At 54.1% G+C, this 20,978-nt stretch overlaps 4 protein-coding genes across 4 annotated transcripts; 3 read left to right on the top strand and 1 right to left on the bottom strand.

Moving 5' to 3' along the window:
- Window positions 1-1,733: 1,733 nt before the first annotated feature.
- MRS44_003403 (uncharacterized protein) lies at window positions 1,734-3,577 on the top strand (the record flags this gene model as incomplete). Its single annotated transcript, XM_046268456.2, has 2 exons — window positions 1,734-1,871; window positions 1,925-3,577. 2 exons carry the CDS (start codon window positions 1,734-1,736, stop codon window positions 3,575-3,577), a joined length of 1,791 nt encoding a protein of 596 aa, XP_046137520.2.
- A 343-nt stretch (window positions 3,578-3,920) lies between these two features.
- Window positions 3,921-4,667, bottom strand: MRS44_003402 (uncharacterized protein; the record flags this gene model as incomplete). The annotated part of the gene is made up of 1 exon (XM_046268454.2): window positions 3,921-4,667. One exon carries the CDS (start codon window positions 4,665-4,667, stop codon window positions 3,921-3,923), a length of 747 nt encoding a protein of 248 aa, XP_046137519.2.
- A 667-nt stretch (window positions 4,668-5,334) lies between these two features.
- MRS44_003401 (uncharacterized protein) lies at window positions 5,335-6,401 on the top strand (the record flags this gene model as incomplete). Its single annotated transcript, XM_046280821.2, has 3 exons — window positions 5,335-5,396; window positions 5,449-5,952; window positions 6,011-6,401. The coding sequence occupies 3 exons, from the start codon at window positions 5,335-5,337 to the stop codon at window positions 6,399-6,401; spliced, it is 957 nt and encodes a 318-aa protein (XP_046137518.2).
- An 8,687-nt stretch (window positions 6,402-15,088) lies between these two features.
- Window positions 15,089-19,924, top strand: MRS44_003400 (uncharacterized protein; the record flags this gene model as incomplete). Its single annotated transcript, XM_065623196.1, has 4 exons — window positions 15,089-15,264; window positions 15,318-15,420; window positions 15,485-18,409; window positions 18,458-19,924. The coding sequence occupies 4 exons, from the start codon at window positions 15,089-15,091 to the stop codon at window positions 19,922-19,924; spliced, it is 4,671 nt and encodes a 1,556-aa protein (XP_065479268.1).
- Window positions 19,925-20,978: the final 1,054 nt, after the last annotated feature.

Here is a 20,978-nt window from a genome sequence, read left to right as displayed (position 1 = left end):
TTTTTCCCTCTTGTCGCACTGGTTGGTTGGAAGCTGTGGGACTAGGGCTCACGCGACTTACCGACATCCCGCGCTTTTAGGGAATCTACGAATCGCTCGGCTCACACGAGGAAAAGAGCCTGGCCAGACTTGCCTGCGGGACTTTTTACTTTCCCACTTCGCGCCGTGGGGGGTTGAAGACGTGTCGAAAGCATCGCCAGAGGCCTCAACCCTGGTGGGACCGATGCTCCTTCTCGACACTGTTAGCTTTGGGTGTCGATGAGGGTTGGGCGCGAAAGTGCCAAGGACCTTTTGTCGAGTGTTTTCAGCGATTTAATGAAGCACAGGGGAAGGTCTGGCTCGGTCTGGACTTAAAATTAGGATCTAGTGAGCTGGTTCATGTTGCATTCGACGACGGCATCTCCGCTGAAGCAGGACACGAAGAAACGCGAGGCCAGCAAGGTAGGTGAGAGACCATGTGCGCTGTGACCAGGCCGTTTGCTATTCTCGACCAGAGCAAGTTTTCTTGCCGTCTCCATGGATCTGAGACGGATGCCAGAGACGAGTGTTACGAGGGCACGTGGGCGAAGTGGTAAACCCATCGACTTGTACGAACGCTTAGCTTGCAGTTCTACTTCTCAAATGCGTATCTCGATTTTTACAACTAAATTACTTGACCATAATATTCAAGTACCGTCATCATGGCACTCTCCTGCCTTCTTTGCATAGGTGTGACAGGAGTATCCCTTGACTGAGTGCTTGTGCAATGCTGTAACTCGGCCTTATCGCAAACCCAGAACGAGGTCTGGGTAGTGAGGCAGTGGTATATTATGGGGTTCGTGACGATTAACGTGATGATGGTAATATATTGAAGTGGTTGCTAACGTTTTAGTTAACTATATCAACGTCTAGATATATCGCAACGCGCAGCATCATCGCCTACCCAGCCAAAATGCTGCCCAAAGCATAGTAAATGTATCAAAGAAGCCGACACGCGTTTCTTGTACCGCGCCCGTGAAAGACTCTGCTGTAATTAGGCCAGGTACTGTAGTTGAGGGGTGGACAGGGAGTGATTCAAGCTAGCACAGCCCATGGCGCTGAGGGCTGGGCTCATTGGGAGACGGACATTTAAGCACAGAGAGGCCAATCAAGGGCATGGCATGTTTCACGGCTTTTTAACCATTCAAAATTTCCGAGATTCAGGCCTACTGCACGTCAACGGTTGGTCCAAGTCTCTTGTATTTCAATACTTTGGTTCTAGACCAGTAGTTCAAGACGCCGATCAGCCAGGCCCTGGCTCTCGAACATCCCCGGTCCCAAGGCTCACATTGTGTCTGAATGTAAGTTTCTCACAATAAACTTCATGTATGAAGAGTTATAATACCAACTGAACGTTTTTACCATTCTACAGACAAGTTCCGACTCAAGAGTCGAGTCAAGTGACGTCGGGGGATGAAGTCAAGCCACAGTGTCATACCTCCGCGCCACATGTGGCTCGACCTTTCACGTTTCCCTGTTTGTTCAACCCTGTCATCATCGCGCCTGACCAACCAGAGGAGCTTCCGGCTAGAACATCTGGCCTTGAGCTTCAAACTTGGCGTCACTCAACACCAAGCACCCCCGCGGTCACTTTTCGCACACAAAGCGCCTCTCGTCGCATTGCATTTGCGTTTCTTGCTTCTTTGCGCAATTTCGCCGCCTTCTCAACCTCGTATTGTCCCGCCCTCTAGCAGAGGCCCTGCCTCATCGCCATCATGGCCCCGCCATTCCCGCGCGCGAGCATAGAGCTCGACTATCCCCTCTACGCCGTTGACTTTGACCCTGAGGACTCTACTCGCTTGGTAGTTGGAGGTGGAGGTGGAGCTGGTCGATCTGGTGTTGGAAACAAGATTGTGAGCTGGCTACTCTCAGTGACATCGCGAACTGTAGCTAACCTGAGTCGCAGACTGTTCTCGAGACCCTGTCGCAGCAAGAGCTCCGCATAGCCGGAGAAATCGACCTTTCCCGCGATGAAGACAGCGTTATGTCCCTTGCCGTCGGCCCGCACAAGGGCAAGACGACATACCTCTACGCCGGCGTGAACTCGAGCCACGACAGCATCGCAAAGGGCAAGAACGAGCACCTCCGAACCCTTGCCATCGAGCAGTCCAAGGCTCGCGCCGCGGCCGGGACTAAGATTCCCGACTCCAACATCTCTGAGCTGTCGCGCGCCGCGCTGTTTGAGAATCCCGATGCCGACATGTACCAACGTCTGCTGCGAGTCGCGGGGCCGGTGGGCGCTGCCGCTACTGCGATGGGCAAGGAGCATCAATTGGCTGTTTTCGAAGCGTCTGGCGCTGCTACCAAGCTGCGCGGCGTCTTGGAGCTGCCAAAGGAGGCCGAAGATCTGGATGTTGTGCAGACCGGAGACAACGAGTTTCAGGTCGCATATTGCTACAAGTACGAGCTGTATCTTGTCAAGATTGGCGCGAAGGAGAGTAGCGACCCGGAACTGGTATATACGATGCCCGACGACCATGGCGAGCGACCTGTGTTCCGGTCAATTCGTTATCTGAGCCCCAATTTCCTCGTGGCTGCCGCCAACCTCCCCAAGCGAAGTGGTGTTGTAGTTCAGGGATACAGACTGCCCTACGCAGGCCACAAGGGCGCCCGGTTGGCTGTCAACGCCCGGATACCAAGAAAGATCTCTGCGACTGCTTTGGCCGTGGCTAACCTGTCTCCTCCTGCGTCGCCTGGAGCTCCAGTTGGCGAGGCGCAATTCATTATCGCAGTCGCCGGCCATGACTCGTCACTCTCGCTCTACACAGTTGACGTCACGACGGGTGCTTCCATAGAACTCCTGTCCAAGCTCTGGCCCCTGTATACGCTCAAGGATGTCCATGGTACCGACAACATCACCGGTCTTGCTTTCTCGACCTTTGTCCCTCCCAAGACCCATATCCGTCAGCAGTTCATCAAGCTCGCCAGTATCTCCCTCCAAAAGACGGTTGCTGTCCACAGCATTCCCCTGCGGAAACACGTTGACAAGGCCCCGCGGAACAAGAAGGGGCCTCCTCGCCCAACCCGTTATGTTACTGCCATGAAGTCGCGTGGCCCATCTTTCCGTCCAGTTGCCATTGCCCTGGCTATCATCGTCGTCATCCTTGCCGTCATCGGCCAGTCTATCCTCGAAGTATATGGCATCAACCGTCCGATCCTTCACGCGGAGAAGTTCCTCCCCTCATGGCATGGCACTCTCCGGGATCCTGAGCATCCACCGGCTGCCTTCCTGGCTGAAGACTTCTTGGCCAAGCTTGCCGGCCGAGATGCCCTAAAGACCGAGGCTGGTGAGACCCTTGTGGTGTACGAGGGCGAAGCGCCCCCTGCAACTGCTGAAGGGGATGATAACTCTGTGCCAAAACTTCAACTCGATGTCCACGAGCCGTCCGTCCACGGACCCGGCAAGAAGTGGGAGGAGTTGGGCGAGAAGCAAAAGGAGGCGTGGAAGGCCCGTCTTAAGGAGGCTGGCGCATGGACGCAGGGCATGGGCGAGAACGTGTTCAAGGGCATCCTATTTGGCGAGCTCGCTGGCGCAGTCGGCCGTGCTGTCGGTGGCTAAATCTGTACTATACTACAGCTCTTGAATGTGGAGGATGGAGGCAACATGTATGTATTTGAGAAACGGGACCATGTCATGATAGTGCTTAGGAGTTGTCTAGGGGCGTATTTGCTTTGCTCAGATCGTAATAGTTATTAGTCAGTGATAGTAGACACTAACAAAGACTGATATGTATGTGTATAAACATTAACGATGTTGTGGGTGTCGGTCAGTTTGCTTTTGGTGTTGCACGTCATCAACCATCTGACAGGTACAATTCTCTATCGGATCTTCAGTTCAGGAGTACAAAGCCCATCTTCGAGATCAACATCCTTCAACTCATATGGCCCAATGTCTCATGGGGCTACCTCTTCCAACGGCTGCGGCAGTTCCCTGGCATGTATTTCGCCACGTCCATATCCAGCGTCATCTTGACCTCTGGACAATATGACCAGATATGCCGCCTCAGCTCAGGAGTTCCCCAGATGGGCGCGTGAAGCCACACTCCCCCTCCACCAGTGTGGTAGCCCATGGGTTCGTAGAAGCCCACTCGCCAATCATCAATGCCCCTGGTGTTCTTGTTGTCCTCAAGGGTCACATTGCTTCTCATCTTGTCAACCTTCTCGGGGAGACCGCTGTGTAACTCGCCTGAAAAGGTCAGAGACACAGTCCCATTGGCTAACTTCGCCTCGAGATGGCTAGCCAGGCGTTCTGTGAGCCAGACATCCTCTGGTTCAGCATCGTGTGGACGCTGATGGTTTCGGAGGACGTCTATGATACGACTGACCCGGCGCAGTGAAAGGCCCCCGTTGCCTCCCCAGGCAGAGTTGGGATTCCAAGGCGCACCAACCCAATCATATTCGAGATATTCATCGAGATCATGCTTGCTGTTTGCGCAGATGATCGAGTCTGTCTGAAACACCAGCAACCACTCGGCAGGATGGAGCACCTCCTCGTATAACCACAAGTTCGTGAAGAAGCGACTGACCATCTCCTGGCCTTGGACGCTCATATTGGCAGGGACTGGAGCTAGAGTGAGTTTGCCTTCCGTGACGCGCTGGCGGATGGCGAAGGAGGCGTTGATGGCTTCGAGGGAGTCGTTAGATCCCATGAATAGAAAGGGCCAATCTGGTGGAACAACGGAGATGAGGTGCAGTACCAGGGGAGCCAGGATTGGAAGTGGACGTGTTTCGACCAGCAGGGCGAGCTTGGAGGCGTTGAATTGGGGGTTCGAGCTGGGTAGAAGGACTCTAGAGGTCGTGGTGTTGAGGGGATATATCACGACAGTGAGGATCCTGACCACGACTAATTAGCTTCTTGCCAAGTCGTAATGATCGTAGAGATCGATCAAGAACTTCATTCTCATTCTCATTCCCATTCATGGCAGACTCACATCAAGGTGATCAGAACAGCCGCCAGCTTCAGGCGGCAGGGGAAGTTGGAAGGCATCTGGGAAAGTCCACATTGACCAATGCTCAGGCCGTCTCTATTGAAGCAGATAGAAACAAAACTCCTGCTCGTTTGATCGATAATGCATTTCTTAAGCATTATCTCAACAACACCTAGATGTGATTACTGCCATGACTGCCGTGTCCAGCAACCTAGGGTGGCTCCTTCCCGTTTCAAGTCACAACCAACCTGGGCCGGCCGGCGACCAAGATTCAACGACTCCAAGCATTTTCTTCTCTTCATCTTGTTCTCTTCATTCAACTGTCTTGGGGGATACTGGCCCTTTCTCTTTACTCAGTCTCTTGATGCTGCGTTTCGCTTCTGTCAACATGATTGGCACTGTCTCTTGCACAAAGCTTCGCCTAATCCTTTGTTTCTCTCTGATCCTCACGTAAGGCCTCACCGGTTCAAAGATGCATTGAACTGCTGACGAGTGATTGCAGGTGGTGGCTTGCCCATCTCATACCGCGTTTTTCGCCAAGTCTCGGTGAGCCAACCTCACCGCCAGACCGTCAAGCAGAGGCCATGGTCCACCAGGAATCCAATAGCAACTCTCCAGCGCAGTACAACATGTCTAAGCTGGCCCTGCTGATCGAGCCGAGACCGAGTCCACATCTTGTCCCCCTGGTTCTACACATGATGTCGGTCGTCCCGCGAGACTGGCGCTTCTTGATGATCGGTTCTCAACAGAGTGTTGCCTTAGTAGCCCAGGCGCATGCAATACAGTACCAGAAGAAGAGAGGAAAGATTGATTTTCGAATAATCCCCAGTTTACCAATCACTCAAGATGAAGACTATCCCTCTAGCCTATTAACTGACCCAAAATTCTACGAAAGCCTTCCCGGGGTAGAGTGGATGTTGAGATACGAGTCAGACAGCATCCTTTGTGCCAACTCCCCGAAAGGTCTAGACGCCTTTCTAGACTCAGATTGGACTAGCTTGGGATCGTGAGTCCATCTGATATCAGATGGGAATCTCTCTTCATATCTAACAGAACTCGTTCAGAATTGATGCCGCCCATCTCGGCGGGAGTGGAGGACTATCACTTCGAAGAATCTCCGCCATCCGACGAATCTTGAGTTTCCAAAAGCGACTCAACAACTCTGAGCCAGAGGACGAATGGTTCATGAAACGTCTCAGAGTACTCCCAGGCAAGGCGATTGTGCCGGGTCCGTCGAAGCCGGGCCTAGTTGGTGACCATGAACAATTAGTGAAACCGATGGGCTATCACGTTCCCTTGGATGGCGATCATCTCGACAGCCCCCTGTGGAGAGACACCGAGAGTCGGCAAAATATCCTTGACTACTGCCCAGAGCTCAGTATGATCCTAGACATGAAGCTCGAGCGAGAGAGATGCCCGCCAGAAATGAAACAAGATTGGATCTTCAAAGCATGACAGACTACCACGAGCACGCCCGTGTTGTCCTCACCTCACCGCCGCCACAAGATCCCCCGGTAAAATGATTTACGGCATTGCATCAAATCCTGCAGACCATGGCTGCACGCCACAACTCTGGTCCAGGGACTAAACATCTTGGACCGTTCAGAACGGTCAAGGCGATGACACTGTAAGCCTTCAACGTCCTCCTGGACACCGGCCTGACAAGGCAAGATGGCTAACTAGCGGTTTCAGCATGGCCAGCCCCTTGAGTAACTCGAGGTGCCAGCGGGCGGAGGTGATTGGCACTTATTCCATGATGGCTTCACTTTGATTTGGTACATTGACATGATCTGCTCAAGGTTCGACCTAAAGTGTGTGGCGCATCCGGATCAGGCCGAGTCGAGCGAGAAAGCTGTCTTTGTGACGTGAGACTCTAGCTCATCTGTCAATGTAGAAAGGCCACGGTTGTCTGGATGCTACGGTCAAGGTTGAACAGCGTGGATGCATGGTGCCGTGCTTCCAGGTGCACGGCTTGTCGGCTTTCTTGAAATGTGCGAGGTTCCCATGGAGACACGATAGATGTCGTTCCTGTGAAGTCAACCTGCAGCACAATACAAGAGCCGTGCGTGCTCCCAAGAGTGAATTGGAAGCTGATTTGAGCTGAGAGAAGTCGAACAAGATGTTATTTCTAAAGCTACTTTACGCTAGAAGCACAAGTCAGCGCTCGGCCTCGAAATTATGACCTTTGATCTCGCCAAGGTCGGGCACGGTCTGGGGATGCAAGCTATGGCCCGGATCAACCGAAGAGGCGTCCAATGGCGGAGAATGGGCCTCTGCATGGTCGGGCTCAAGGCAGTCAAGAGCATCAAAACCGTGACCGAAGGCATGCAGAGAAGAGAATCACGAACGAATGGGTAACCAACTGCCTAACCTAAGGAGGGTGCCAGCTTGATGGCGAAAATCCTGCGTCTCGTCTGTGACACGTCGTGAGCTTTCCTTGGCCACTATTGTCAAGTATCAGTGAGATTGAGATGGCTTCAAGTCTAGGCGAGTGGCCCGACGGTACGAGCCTGGTCCCTGTCGCCGAGGCCTGGGCTCTGGGCCCGAAGGAGGGAGGACCCTGGTCTGGCACTGGCCACGGGCGACGATGGCCGTTGGGCAATTCACGGTGAGCATTTGCTGCGCTGCGAGCAAGAGAGAGGGAACGTCTCTTGATCTTCCCTTTCATGCAAGATGACGGCGACCTGTTGCGGCCCAAAGGGTGAGGCCCTCGATCGAACCAAGGCGCCCAGTAGTAAATCTATAGGCTTGAAGAGCTGTTCTACGAGATGCGACGCGCAAAGATGGAAAGCCCCGTCCCTCTCGAGGGCCCTGGCCAACTGCCCCTGTCGGGTGGCGAGGTTTGGAATTCCATTCACCATTCCATGGCTCCCGGCTGGTCGGGACCACGGTTGCGGGTGCAATCACGGGGGAGACGAAGACGCGGGCCCCCCCCCCGTCCATCACCTCATGCGCAGTGTTGAATACAGCAGTGTCAACTTGCTAGATGCTGTCTTGTTGACGGGTCTGGGCAAGAGAGTTGAGGGAGAAATGGAGACGAAGGCGTGTGAAGGCGTTTAAAGTTGTTTCATGGAAGATCAAGATTGACCTGGAGACAGGCGGAACGTGGGTGACAGCCACGTTTGCCCTGGTTGGCTGACGTGATTTGACTTGGCATGAGAGAAGTGTAGTCCAAGGGTCTCTCTCACAAGGTCGAAGAGCAGCACGGCGAGAGTTTCAAGGTGAGCAACTAGCCGAGGCACAGTTGATGATCTATCTAGGTGGCCAAGGGAGAGAAGGAAGAAAAAAAGGGATAGGTTGGTTTAACGGCGTTGGTTTGGTTTAGTCTAGCAGCCTCCCTGACGCCAAACGAGATGGTTCTCCACGAGGAGAAAAGCCAGGCCCCATATCGCTCCAGACACTAGGCGATCCAGCTGGCCGGGACGGGCGCCCTGGACAAGGCTTTGAGGGACGGTGGCCAAGTTAGTTTGACCGGGGAGAGATGAGGCGACGCGTCGTTGATCTACCTAGTCCATTAAAGTCAATCATGGAGGAAGAAAGGGTCCGGTGATTGAATGAAAAGGATTGAAGAGACATGGACGGGTTTTACGGGAGGATATGCGTGTGCTGTGCTTTGCTGTCCCACGGCAAAGCCTGAGTCAATGTCAAAGCGCACGGGACGGGATGGGCTGAGAAAGAGAGAGAGAGAGCGTGAGCGACTCTTTGCTGCTGCTGCTGCAGGGGAGAGGAGAGAAGGGGAACAGGAGGGATCGGTTTTCCTGTTCTGGGCAGAGATAGTGAGACATTGCCTCTGAAGGGCACGATTAGCGACTCTAGAGGCGCCGGATGGGATTGAATCAGGCAAGAAGTCCTTGAAGGGGACGTAAAATGCTTCATGATCATGGCCACGATTATTGTAACAATGACAACAACAAGCCCTTTGTGCTCGTGCTCCTCGACCAGGCAGGCAAAGGTACATTGAAAAGGTATCATACCAAAAATTGGGGGAGAAAAAAAACGGGCTGTCAGATCTCACCAGCCACACTTCTTTACCTTGTACAGATACTTTTTGTACATGGAGAGAGGTTGATCCAGGGGACGGGAGCGCACTTTTTGATCGACAAGTTTGCGTGCCCCGCCCTTTTTTTTTTTTGTTTGGGCGGGAACTAAGCGGGATCGTCATGGTCTGGAGAAGAGAGGGAACCCAGAAAGTGAGGCTTGGGGACTTTGTGAGGCTGCATTTTTGTGATGCTGAAGGCTGACCAGATGTTGTACTGCTTGATTCATGCATTTTGTCTGATACGTACTATGACAGGTCGAGAGGTTTCGTTCCTGGCAGGGGCGTCATGTTTGGCGTTGTGATGGATGTGATGATGGGCATGAATCGTGCATTTCGAGAAACTGTTGATGCTTCAAGTCTATGCACTAACACGGCGCGAACAAACACATTTTAAAGCAATAAATAAAGAAAAAAGGGACGCGCATTCATGCACATCAACTGTCTAATAGCCTGTCAATTCCTTGAACGGGCAATCAACTTTTAAAAAAAAACGAAGCCCGTCAAGATTGCCAATTTTACCATTGCAGCAAGTCATGGCACCATCTTCGACGCAAGCCTCCTTTTTCCTCTTGCTTCGAGAATACCAAACAGAATGTGCTGTGCCTTGCAGAAATCTGCAAGTTTCCGTTCTACATCAACCCTCCTTCAGCTCAAGAGACGGGAGGCCTGTTTGTCTGACAAGAAGAAACATGGACCGTATACGTGAGATGCTTGTCTCAAATGCGTGAAGTCGGGGGAAACACCCGGTTTGGCGCTAATACCCACACAACAGGGTGGGAAGATCATCACTCGCAGAAGAACGGGGGAAAAGAAACAAGAGAAAAATATATCCCAACATTTAATCATTCCGAGGCAAAAGAGTAATTGGTTGGCAAGGTTACCAACAGTTATTTTTTCTGGGGTAGACGACATATTTGCTTGGGTGTTCCCAGTAGCAAGCAACAAGTCCTGGGCCGAGTCACATTCTTTTTATCGAGATCAGCCACCAACAACCAAGCCGTTGCCTTTTTTTCACCCGCCGGCGGGAGGATCGAGACTTGAATCCCGCCGCCCAAGCCAGAGCTAAGCTGCAACCGTCTGTCGACGTTAGTGACCTTATGCTAGGGCGGATGATTAAGGACTCGGCGCTAGGACAAAAGACTGGATGATAATCAATGACTTGTGATTGCCACAATCTGAGGAAAAGAACCACCTGCTGAGGAACAGCCTGATAATGATGAAGCTTGCGGAGGACCCGGGGTGAATTTGATCCACAATCGAACGGACGGATGAGCTGGTCCATGGCCAGATCGATCCATCAAGACTACTGCTTTTGTTTCGATTCACCCAAGATCCAGCTCGAGATCCAAAGTGGTCGGGTCCCGCTGACGCGCGAGAGCTCGGGCACTCTCAGTCCAATATCGGCTCGTTCATGCCATGAGCAGAGACATAATATCGACCCAGGGAGAGACATGCCGAGGAACTGGGTTCGTGCGCTTCTGGGTCTACTACTCTTGAGAGCAAATACCTGTTCCAGTGCCAGAATCACGCCTAAATCTGCGACAATGCCTGCGACGACCTGAGGTGTTTTCGACGGGCACTATCGTGTCATGCCAAAGGGGAACGGGAACGGCATCCATCGAGAGAGAGAGAAAGAAGGGACCCCTTCGATAGGCCATTCTCCTGTGCATCTGGCCAATCGACCTGGGGCTAACGCGGCGGCAGCATTGGCACTAGGCCCGGCTAGGGGCAAGTCAATTCCCTCGAGCCAGAGAGAGCGGTGGTGACGGCATTGAGCGAGCCTGACCGGGGGTCGCATGGGTGTGTGGACGAGAAAGGACCCGCCTTCCGGTGGTGAAGTGTCGCAATGAATGTTGTGTTCAAAAGTGTAGATTTCTTGTCGCGCGTAGGAAGCGCAACGCTCAGAGAAGAATTGCTCTTTTGTAAGCGCTGGAGCCTGTGGCAAACACCCCATCTACCACCTCTAAACACTTGCGCCCATACTTGTCCAGCCAGTATCCGTTGTCGTGTCTCTTTGAGCGCGCCTGGAGGTGTGAGCGGACTGGGTCATTATCCCAGATGGCGTGTGCAGGGATTACACTATGTCGGCATGGATGGATAGGGTGGACATGGATGGGACAGCCCGTCTGCGCGCTCCCCAAGGGAAGGGCGGGAAGAGCCAGTTGCCCCAATTTCCTCTGCCCAACGTATTTTTTTTTTTCTACTTCGGTTGTCTTCTACTGCTCTTTTACCAGACATGAACTGGTGGCGTCTGCTTTCTGGGGTGAGAATTACACAACGAACGAAACTCAACCCAGTCCCGATCTTGTCAATGATTAGGGGGAGCAGTAGAGTTCAGGTCGGTGCTCTGTGTGAGTGAGAAGAGTGTGTGTGACGATGACATCTTGTGCCTCGTGGCAGCTCCGCATCCATTCTCTTTCAAGGAACCAGAGTGTCATTCATTCACCGGAAACTCTTCGCCCCCCTCCCCGTGCCGCCGTCATCTTTTTCTTTGTTCCATTGTGACTTCTTGTTCTTATCTCGAGACTGTCCAAGGGGTGGTAGCCAAACCGCCGAGTCTTTATGGGAGATCTTGTTTCGGCTTGGAACATGTCTTGACCGTGTGTCGTCGTGTTGTCGACGTTGCTGATGCGTGCGTGCGTGCGTGTGAGAGTGGGAGATCCTGGTCGAGGACCCCTGCTGCGGTCGAGCAAACACCTGAGGAGGTGACAACTCTCCATGCCCTGCCCTGCCCTGCCCTGCGCAGCATTGGACGTACGTACAGAGGAAAGGCAGAGCTACCCTACAAACTGACCTCCGAACAACCCAACGGGGCGAATCGAAGTGCATCTCTCTTTTCGATCGACGACCTTGCTCTGGCCCAACGACACACACACTCACCCAGAGAGTCATTCCCTGCTGGGCTGAGGTGATGGTCCACGAGCCACCATCACTGACAGCCCACCACCCACCACCACATTTCAGGCCATGTACATCGAGATCCACCACCTTACATGCACCCAGACTCTTTGCACCAGCAGACGTTCAGGAGCCTGGCCCAATGTGCACGCTTCGCAGCGTTCGAGTTGAGCGCATGTAAGTATGTCTTGAAGCCAGGAGCGCTTCAAACGGCAAGCCACCGCGGCTGGTTCCAAGACGTCCTGCCCTGCCTCATGAGATGCCCAACCAGACTGCTCCAGCTTCCATCGTGGAAGCGTAAATAGAAGCACTGCGCCTGCGGATCATGGATCCATTACGGTACTCTCACTTCGTACCCTTCAAGTACCCGGTACCGTGCCTGGGCCTAGGGTCGTCAGTCCATGGCTTCTCGAGGCAGGGATTAGGGGGTGGGAGGGGAGGGGGGCGCTTTCAAAACGACAGGGACCCCGTGGATCCCCTTCTCCCTCCCCCGTCCAGCAGAAGCAGCTCTTTTTTTGCTTTGCTCTGTTCTTTTGGTGGCTCTCACACCTCTTTCTCTCCGACCTGGGTTGGACTCGAGCCAATGACGGTGGTGCTTTGTTCGTGCTTCTTTGTGCGTTTGGAAGCGTGTCACGTTTGCGAATTTGGATAGACAAGCTGACTCCAGCAACGAAACTGTCTGACGGCGGCTGATTCGCCTGGGTGGTCAAGTCATCCTCTAGCTTAAACTGTCCTTCTCTAGACGATCCTGTCGATTTCGTTCTGGGCTGCCCCTCGAGCTCGAGGGCGCCAGATATCAGGGTCCGCCCAATAATACAGGCACTCGATCTGCCCTCATCAAACAACTCGAGGGCGAAATGAACCTGCCCAAGCCCGTCAGCCAGCGCCAGCAGCTTGCCCCCCCTTTGGAGGAGCTTGGTCAACTCTGTTCCTCTCCGCCAGGCCGTGCGCCGTACATATCTAGGATGTTCGAATCAAACGTGACACTTTGATGTTGGGAGTATTTCGTTTCAGCTGTCGCCAACCCCAGACAGACATGACGGACATGAATGGGGTAGGGTACCGTGCAGTGCCATAACAGACGGGCCGCCAGCAAGAGCAGCAGCAAAAAGAGGAACGCAGGCGGTCGGTATGAGACTCGAGCACACACGGATACAGTACTTCTAGCGGCCGTCCAACGACGGATGGACGCCAGCCCATGCGGCCACCGCCTCAACCTTGATCGAGAGGAGGAGGGGTCGCCACACAAACCGGCCACACTGGGCTGGAGAAGCAAGGAAGCAGGGAGGGACCCTTACTGCACTTGCACTGTAATAGAGTCCGGGCGATGCGTGGGCGAGCAATGGATCTAATGTCCTGACGGTAGCACAAACAACTGCCCAGCCGGGCATTGCTGTACGGTTACGTATGTAGGTAGATAGGCAGCAGGAGAGTGAGGCAATCAATCCTAGATGTATTTTCAACACTCGCAGCGTGTTGCGCAGGCAGTGTGTGGCGGAGGAGGACGAGGAGAAGAAGCGCACCTCAAGTGAATGAGATCCATGTACTGCGTGGGTACCATTTCAGGGCTAGGCGGCCTCTAGGCTCAGGCCCAGGCGCCCTGCCGACACGCCCCGTCGTCTCTTCTGGTCTAGCGCGACTCTGCCCAGGTGCCTTATCCACACTGGAAGTCCACTCTACTTTGTTTGACCTCGATCCATTCATACCGACCGGTGTCTCCCAGCTCGTGTCAAGAGACTCGAACTCGAATCCAAGGAATCAAGCAGCAACTTGAAAGTGCAAAGTTTGGTAGATTAGATAGAAGTAGTTGCACCGAAACTGCTACATTTCCTGTCCTCTCGCCGGCTGGCAGACACCGGGCCAAACGGGGCGTCTCGTGCCTGGATTTACACGTCTGCCGCAGCAGCTTGTGGCCCAGTTGATCTCATCTTGCTTTCCTCCTCCCACGTCCACGTCCGCTGACATTCACTTTCTCCCCCTCAACTCTTTTCCCTCTATCGCTCGCTCTCCCCGCGTCAATCTCAATTATCGGCATACACGCGAAGCTCTCTCGCTTCTCGTTGGATCCATCATTATCTCGTCCACCTTTTTTTTTTGTTTGTGATCATTACCCACGGATACTTCATTTCTTGCCCCAGGAGGGAGGGACCTTTGCTTGCGACAGACACTCCACCCATCCTGCTCCAACTCGGCAGTCGCCCTGACCCTGGGCCCCAAGAATTTCCGCCTACAGGCTAGAGAGGTACGGCTACCGAGTACAGGTACAGGTACCTCAGGTAGCTCCCAGCCCAGGTAGGTTGGCTTGCCTCGACCAGGGGGGCCCTGGCGCCGCCAAAATTCCACACCACACATTACCACCTTCAACCCCCAACCCAAGGCGCTTGCGACCTTTTCCACCAAAACAACACCGCTCTGGGTCGACCAGCGACTCCCCTCTTCCCCCAGACGGTTTGACGAACGACCATTTCGTCGACCTTTTTTCTTCTTCTTTCGACTTCTTTTTCCTGTTGGACACGAGAAAACCGACGACGACCCTTGCGGCGAGCCGGCCTGACCCATTTTATCTTTACCAACGAAGACGCACCGCACCTTTCACGCCTCGACACGACACGACGCTGAATCGCCCTCGCAATCCTTCCCACATCCACTGTCGCCGCTCGCTCCTTTGGACGTTTCAACACCGCTCACGCAAGGTGTTGACAGTTTTAACGACTTCTCGCCTCGCATAAACTCGCTACATACCGTTGTGTACTCTGTATCGTCCTCGCGATCGTACCGAGCCGCGAAGCTTCGACCCATCGCGAACCTGGTGCTCTTGATCGAACCCGCTTCTTTGCCAAGTTCTGCTCCGACCCCGAACACGCGACACGCCTTCACATCTGGGAGTTGAAAGTGGTCGCCGCCTTGTCGAACAACTGGTTGCCTCTTTATGGACCGCCTTGCAGCCCACTAGGCAACCCGCAGCCCTTTAGACGACCATCCGCCTCGTCACCAGACCACACTTCAAAACTTGGCCGACAGCACCTATCTGCCTTGTTCGACATTAACCATACATCGCCGCGATCTGGCTTCTGACTGTCAACGATCCACCGCCGCGACCGCTAAATTACCTTTTCATCTCGAACTATCGTACGCGAGCTGCATATACCACAAAACCTAGATTGGATCTCGCCGAATCGCTTCCACTGCGGCCATGGCGGCCAACATGCAGCACATGGCTGGGGCCGGCCAGATGATGCAGCAGCAGATGAGGAAAGGGTCTCACCCTCAACTCCAGCAGATCGTGTACCAGAACCTGGTCCAGCACACACAACCATTTACCAGTTTATGCTGGCAGTCCAATGTCACCGTCCTTGACCGTCTTGGTAAAACCATGAACCTGTATGTCTGCCTGGATACCGTGTTTGGGACGCGAGTCCGCTAACAGATACCAGCATCACCAACATTGCTCTCGCCATGAACGGTTACGATCACCTGAAGGCTGCAGAATTTGGCTGCAACTTTGAGCGCAGCGTGTTTCATGAATCCCCGACAAAGGTAAACTCGTCGCCCTGCCGACGGCAACATCTTTCCTCGGATAATGTATTGACCGATATTCTAGGAAGCTTACGAGCGGGAGATGACCAACAAGATGGTCGAGTTCTACAAGCAACGAGAGGCCAACGGAACCAACATTACGAATAAACTCAACGCCAACGCGCAGGCTCAAGCCCAAGCCCAGGCCCAGGCTCAGGCCATGATGCAAATGCAGATGGGACGCGGAATGGGTCAAGGCCCTCAGCAAGGCTTCCAGCCGATGCAACACCAGCTCCAGCCCGGTCAGATGCCCCAGCAACAACAACAAATGCCGATGGGCATGAACATGGGAAGCATGGGTATGCCGAACCAAGCAGGTCGCGGGATGGGCCCGAACCAACAAATGATGGGAATGCCGGGAGGACAGAACCGACCGCAACCTTTCCCCCAAGAAATGGCGCGATTATCAGCACAAGACAAGGCCAAGGTTGCCGAGCTTGCAACGAAGATCATGAGCAATGCCACTGAAGAACAGAAGAACGCTACCCGGATGCAACTCTCAAAAGGACTCACTCCCGCACAACTTGCCGAGTTTCAAGCCCAAGGGAAAGATCCACTAATTTGGTTCTATCAAAACCATGCCTTCCAGATTCTAAAGAACAACATGGGCCGACTGCAGCAGCAACAGCAGCAGAGAGGTCAACCGCAGCAAGGCTTGGGCCAGAACCCTAACAACCCCCAGGCGGTCATGATGCAGCAGCAGGCAAGCCAGAAGTCCCTTCATCAACAAGGCCAGCAGCCCCAGTCTCAACCTCAGCAACAGCTCCCCCAGCAGGGCCAGCAACAAGGTCAGCAGCAGGGGCAGCAGCAAGGGGTGAATGGCGCGCAAGGCGGAAACGACTTTACGTCGTTCACTCCTAACATGGATAGTATCAAAGACCAGCAGATGAATGGTCTCATTGCACAGCAAAACGGTCAGATGGTTGTACCTGCGAGCAACGGATCAAACCGCAATCCTACACCGCAGCCCATGGGCCAGAACATGCCTAACCAGCAAGGTCCAAACCAAGGTGTCCGCCCCCCTCAGCAGCAACAACAGCCCCAGCAGAATGTGAATCTCCAGCAGATGAAGATGAACCAGGCCGCTCAGTCCCAAAACCAGGCTCAAATGAAGTCGATGCAAGGCCAGGCTGGCGTTGGTGGAAACATGCAGCCTTCTCAGAGCCCTGCCATGAATACCCTCAACACTCCTGTTTCGCGACCGCCGAACGGCATGAACCCGATGGGCAACCAGGCTGGCGTCCAGTTTGGTGATCAACGGTTCAACCAGGGAGCTCAGAGACCAAACAACCAGGCCTTCCAGAACATGCTCGCCAATCTTTCACAAGAACAGCGTGCGACCATCAGCGGTTTGGCTCCGGATCAGCTCAACGAGGTGATGCAACGATGGCAGAATCGGCGACAGGAGAACATGGCAATGAACGGTGGCCAGGGCAACCCGGGGCAGATGCAGAACCGACCTCCAGGCCAGATGGGCCAGATGAACCCCAACATGGGTGGGCAAATGCCTGTCGGCATGCAACAGCCTGGTGGCCCGATGAACGGCAACCAGCCACAGATGCCAATGCGTATCCAGAACCCACAGGCGATCGCCATGATGGACACAATGGATTTGCCGCCTCAAGTTCTACAACATCTGAACCAAGTTCCTCCTGAGGTCAAGAAGTGGGGGCAACTTAAGATGTGGCTCAACCAGAACAATGTTGGTCAAAATGTTCGCAACCAGCTGGCGACTGTGCAACAGAGGCAGTTCCAGCTCATCCTCCAGAGGCGCAATAACATGATGCCACAGCAACAGCAACCGCAGCAGCAGCCTCAGCCCCAGCCCCAGCCTCAGCAACAACACCAACCCCAGCCGCAACAGCAGCAGCCTCAACCTCAACAGCAGTTGCAGCTGCAGCAGCAGCAACAAGCAAACCAGCCGCAGGCACAACAGCAACCGCAGCCCGGCCAGCCTAATAATGCGAACCCTGGCATGCAGAATCCTGGTGGAGTTGGACCAAATGGTCTACAGGGGATGCGGCAGCAGGTGGCCATGAACGTTCCACCCCAGTTGCTTCAGGCCACTGCTCAGGACCTTGCGCAAGTTCGGAGCCAAAGACCAACCCTGGCCAACATCCCTGACGAACAGCTGCGTGCGATGGTCATCCAGATGAAGAAGCATTCTTGGATGCAGCAGCAACAGTTGCGAAACCAGGCGCAAGCCCAAGCTCAAGCCCACGCACAGGCCCAGGCGGCTCGCAACCAGGCCCAGGGTCAAGGCCAGCAACCTGTTCAGAACCAGATGGGTGTTCCTCAAGCCCAGATGCAAATTCAGCAGCCGCCACAGCCCACTCAGACTCCACAACCCCAGAACATGCAGGTGCCAGATATGGGACAGAATGCTACTCCTCACACAACCGGTCAGAGGCAGCCGAGCGCGACCCCCGAACAGACACGAGGTCCTCGACAGCAACCGGCCAACAACCGGGCCCAGCCTCCCAATCCATCACCGGCATCAGCCCCAAAGAACTTGAAGCGACCCAGCAACGACGAGAATGCCGACGTTCCTGAACCCGCCAAGCCAGCACCGACCAGACCTGCGTCTCAGCCGAACCAACAACAGCAAATGCCCCAGCAGCAGCAACAACAGGGACCAAAGCAAATCCCGAACCTTGCCTCGCTCTCACCAGAACAAAGGGCCAAGTACGAGCAATTGATGAGAATGCAGATGGCGAACAGGATGGGCAACCAGGATGAGATGGAGCGCCTCAAGGCAATTGGACAAGAGGAACAGCGGCAGGCGTTGCAGGAGCCCCTGACCGATATCCCCATGTCGCCTCAGGAGCATGCTGAGACGGCGAGCAGACTACAAAGGATTGTGCTCGACATGAATAAGATTGGCCGTGGGCTGCGCAAGTGGTATAGCGTCACTCGCGATGAGGCGCGTGCCAGGATGTTCTTCCGAACAGTAAGTTCTAAAAACCCTTGTGTAAAGGATTATGCTAACTCGATTCAGCGATGGCGGATCATGAAACAGTTTGCGGACGGTGAACAGATGAAGGTGCTCAAGGACACATTCAGCATTCGGTGTGCTGAGATCGACCAGGCTCGGGCGATGCTCGAGAGTATGGCCAAGGATCTCGCGGCTAGCGTCTACGCATCTCAAAAGTATGGTGAGATGCAGCGGCAGCAGCAGGCGCAACAGGCACAACAGGCACAGCAGCAGGGTACTCCCCAGGCCCAGAACGCCCGCCTTGCTCAGCAGCAACAGCCAGCGCCTCAGCAGCAACAACAGCAGACACAGCAGCCGCAACAGGCACAGCAGACTCAAGGAGCCCAACCAGCTGCCTTGAATGCTGAGAATCTGCGCAGAAACTCGCAGGCTCAGGCTACCGCCCCTAAGGGTGGCAACAAGTCCGGCCAAGCAGCAGGCGCTTCGACTACGGCCCAATCCTTCGCGTTTGGCGCCTTGTCACCTCACGGCAACCCCAGCTACGGCGGAAAGCCTCCCAAGGACATGAACCTCCAGCTACCACCTGCGCGCAAGAAGCAGAAGACTACCGGGCAGACACCACAAGGCGCGACTCCATCACCGCAAATCAGCAAGAAATCGTCACCTGATATGCGAAGAGCGTCCGAGTCTCAGGCACCCCCCAAGCCGGTACTTCTCTGCAAGGAGCCAGAATGCGAGCACTCGACTGTTGGCTTCCCTAATGAGCAGGCTCTCCAGAACCACATTCAAGAAGAGCACACCAAGCCGCATGAGGATCCTATGGGATTCGTGCGGGACAACCTGGCTTTGGCTTTGGGTCTGGAACCCGACGGTACTGTGAAGAAGGAGAAGCTGGAGGCGCCGCCCATGAGCATGACCAACTCCAAGCAGGGTCAGACCCCAGCTACCATGACGGCGACGCCCATGTCTGGCGATGGGATGAAACGATCGGCTAGCAGCATGGGCAAGCCCCAAGACAACAAGGCGGGCAACAAGACTGGCGCAACGCCCAAGCCGGCAGACAACAAGATTGTTGAAAGCACTGTCAACGACCCATGGGCCGGCTCGACGATTGATCCTCAAACTCTGATGCAGAATCTGGGTCTCGAGAAGGGAATGGGAGTGGGCTTTGGCGCCACTTTCGACCCAACTCTCTACCGATCAACAACACCCAACGACACACCAGATTCGGCCAAGGAGGGCAGTGAACCAAACAGCGACATTTCGGAAGGCGTAAGCCTCGACATTGGACTTGGCTGGGCGAGCCTGGAGCCTGACATGCTTCTCAACATGAACATGGGCAACACCAGTCTGGACGGCAACGCTGAGCAGCTGGACATGAGTGCTGTGCTTGAAGAGGCGGGCCTGGACCCTTCGATGTTGATGGAGCCATCAAGACAGGTACCCGACTGGGACGAGGTTCAGGTGGACTTTTCGAAGCCTTTCCAGATGGACCCGAGCCATTACTTTATGGCAACGACAACTTCTTGAAGGGTCTTGGACAGATGTGTATGAAAAGGAAAGTGAAGAAGACACGAGGTCAATAATTGGGGATGATGAGTTTGACGGCCTCGGGCTATATACCCACCCGGCATGACGACATGTTTTCTCGGTTTTATTATTTGGCATGATTTAGCATTGTTTTGTTTTACTGTTTCTGGCATAACAGTTAGGAAGGGGTGGTGGAAGTTGGCAAGGACCGAAAAGGAGTGAGGAAAGGAAAGGAAGGTGGCAAAAATATGCATTGAGGATGTTTTTCCTCGAGCCAGCCTGAGGGCAGGCCAAGGCTCTGTAGGCACACACACATTGGGAGTTTTTGTGTTAGCGGATGAGGCAGATGTTTTGCGATGTTGGAGGGATTCCCTTGACGGTCGCTGTTGGAACACGTCACCGGATTGATTTGATCAAGGTTATTCTAGATGTTTTGTATTCGTTTGGTGGTGATGAAGCTCCGGGGATACATAGGCTTGGAGCAAATGATACCCAGCGTTTTGCTATCATGACAGTTTGTGCGGCTGTGATGTGCGTTTGTATGGATGTTGCTGTTTGATGTTTGATGTAACCGTATCTGGCCAAGCACGACCGAGTGCCGAGACGGACGTAGCTCCGGGTATGAGACGAGATCCCGCTGCCGGTCCCGTTCCTGCATCCGGGCCGCTGCCCCACGAAGCACGTGCGGCTCCGGCGAGCTAGGCCTATTGTGTGCTAGGTAGCAAACTGGCTGGGGGCAGCTGGCGGGTGGTGTTCAATATGAGCTAGTCTGAATCGGGATATAAGTCAATAAGGGCGAGGCTGGTATTTAGAGTGCTGGGAGGAAGGAACGCGACCTACCGTGTCTGTGGAGCCCCCTCGTTGAATGAGCAGCAGCCAAAGAGGCTGGGTTAGGGTTGAATAGAGGGACGTGACGGCCAGTTTTGGAGGCCCGAGATGATGGTTAATGACAGGTTGAGAGCGAATGGATTGTGTTTTTTAAAGTTTGATGTGATGAATTGGGCCTGATGGACATGGTGCCGTGACACATTTGTTGATGCATCATTTATTTATT

Source organism: Fusarium solani (assembly GCF_023522795.1).
Source record: "Fusarium solani strain SB1 chromosome Unknown bctg00000001, whole genome shotgun sequence".
NCBI lineage: Eukaryota > Fungi > Ascomycota > Sordariomycetes > Hypocreales > Nectriaceae > Fusarium > Fusarium solani.
The sequence above is the reverse complement of the archived record's forward strand: the minus strand, read 5'-3'. Positions and strand labels throughout refer to the sequence as shown.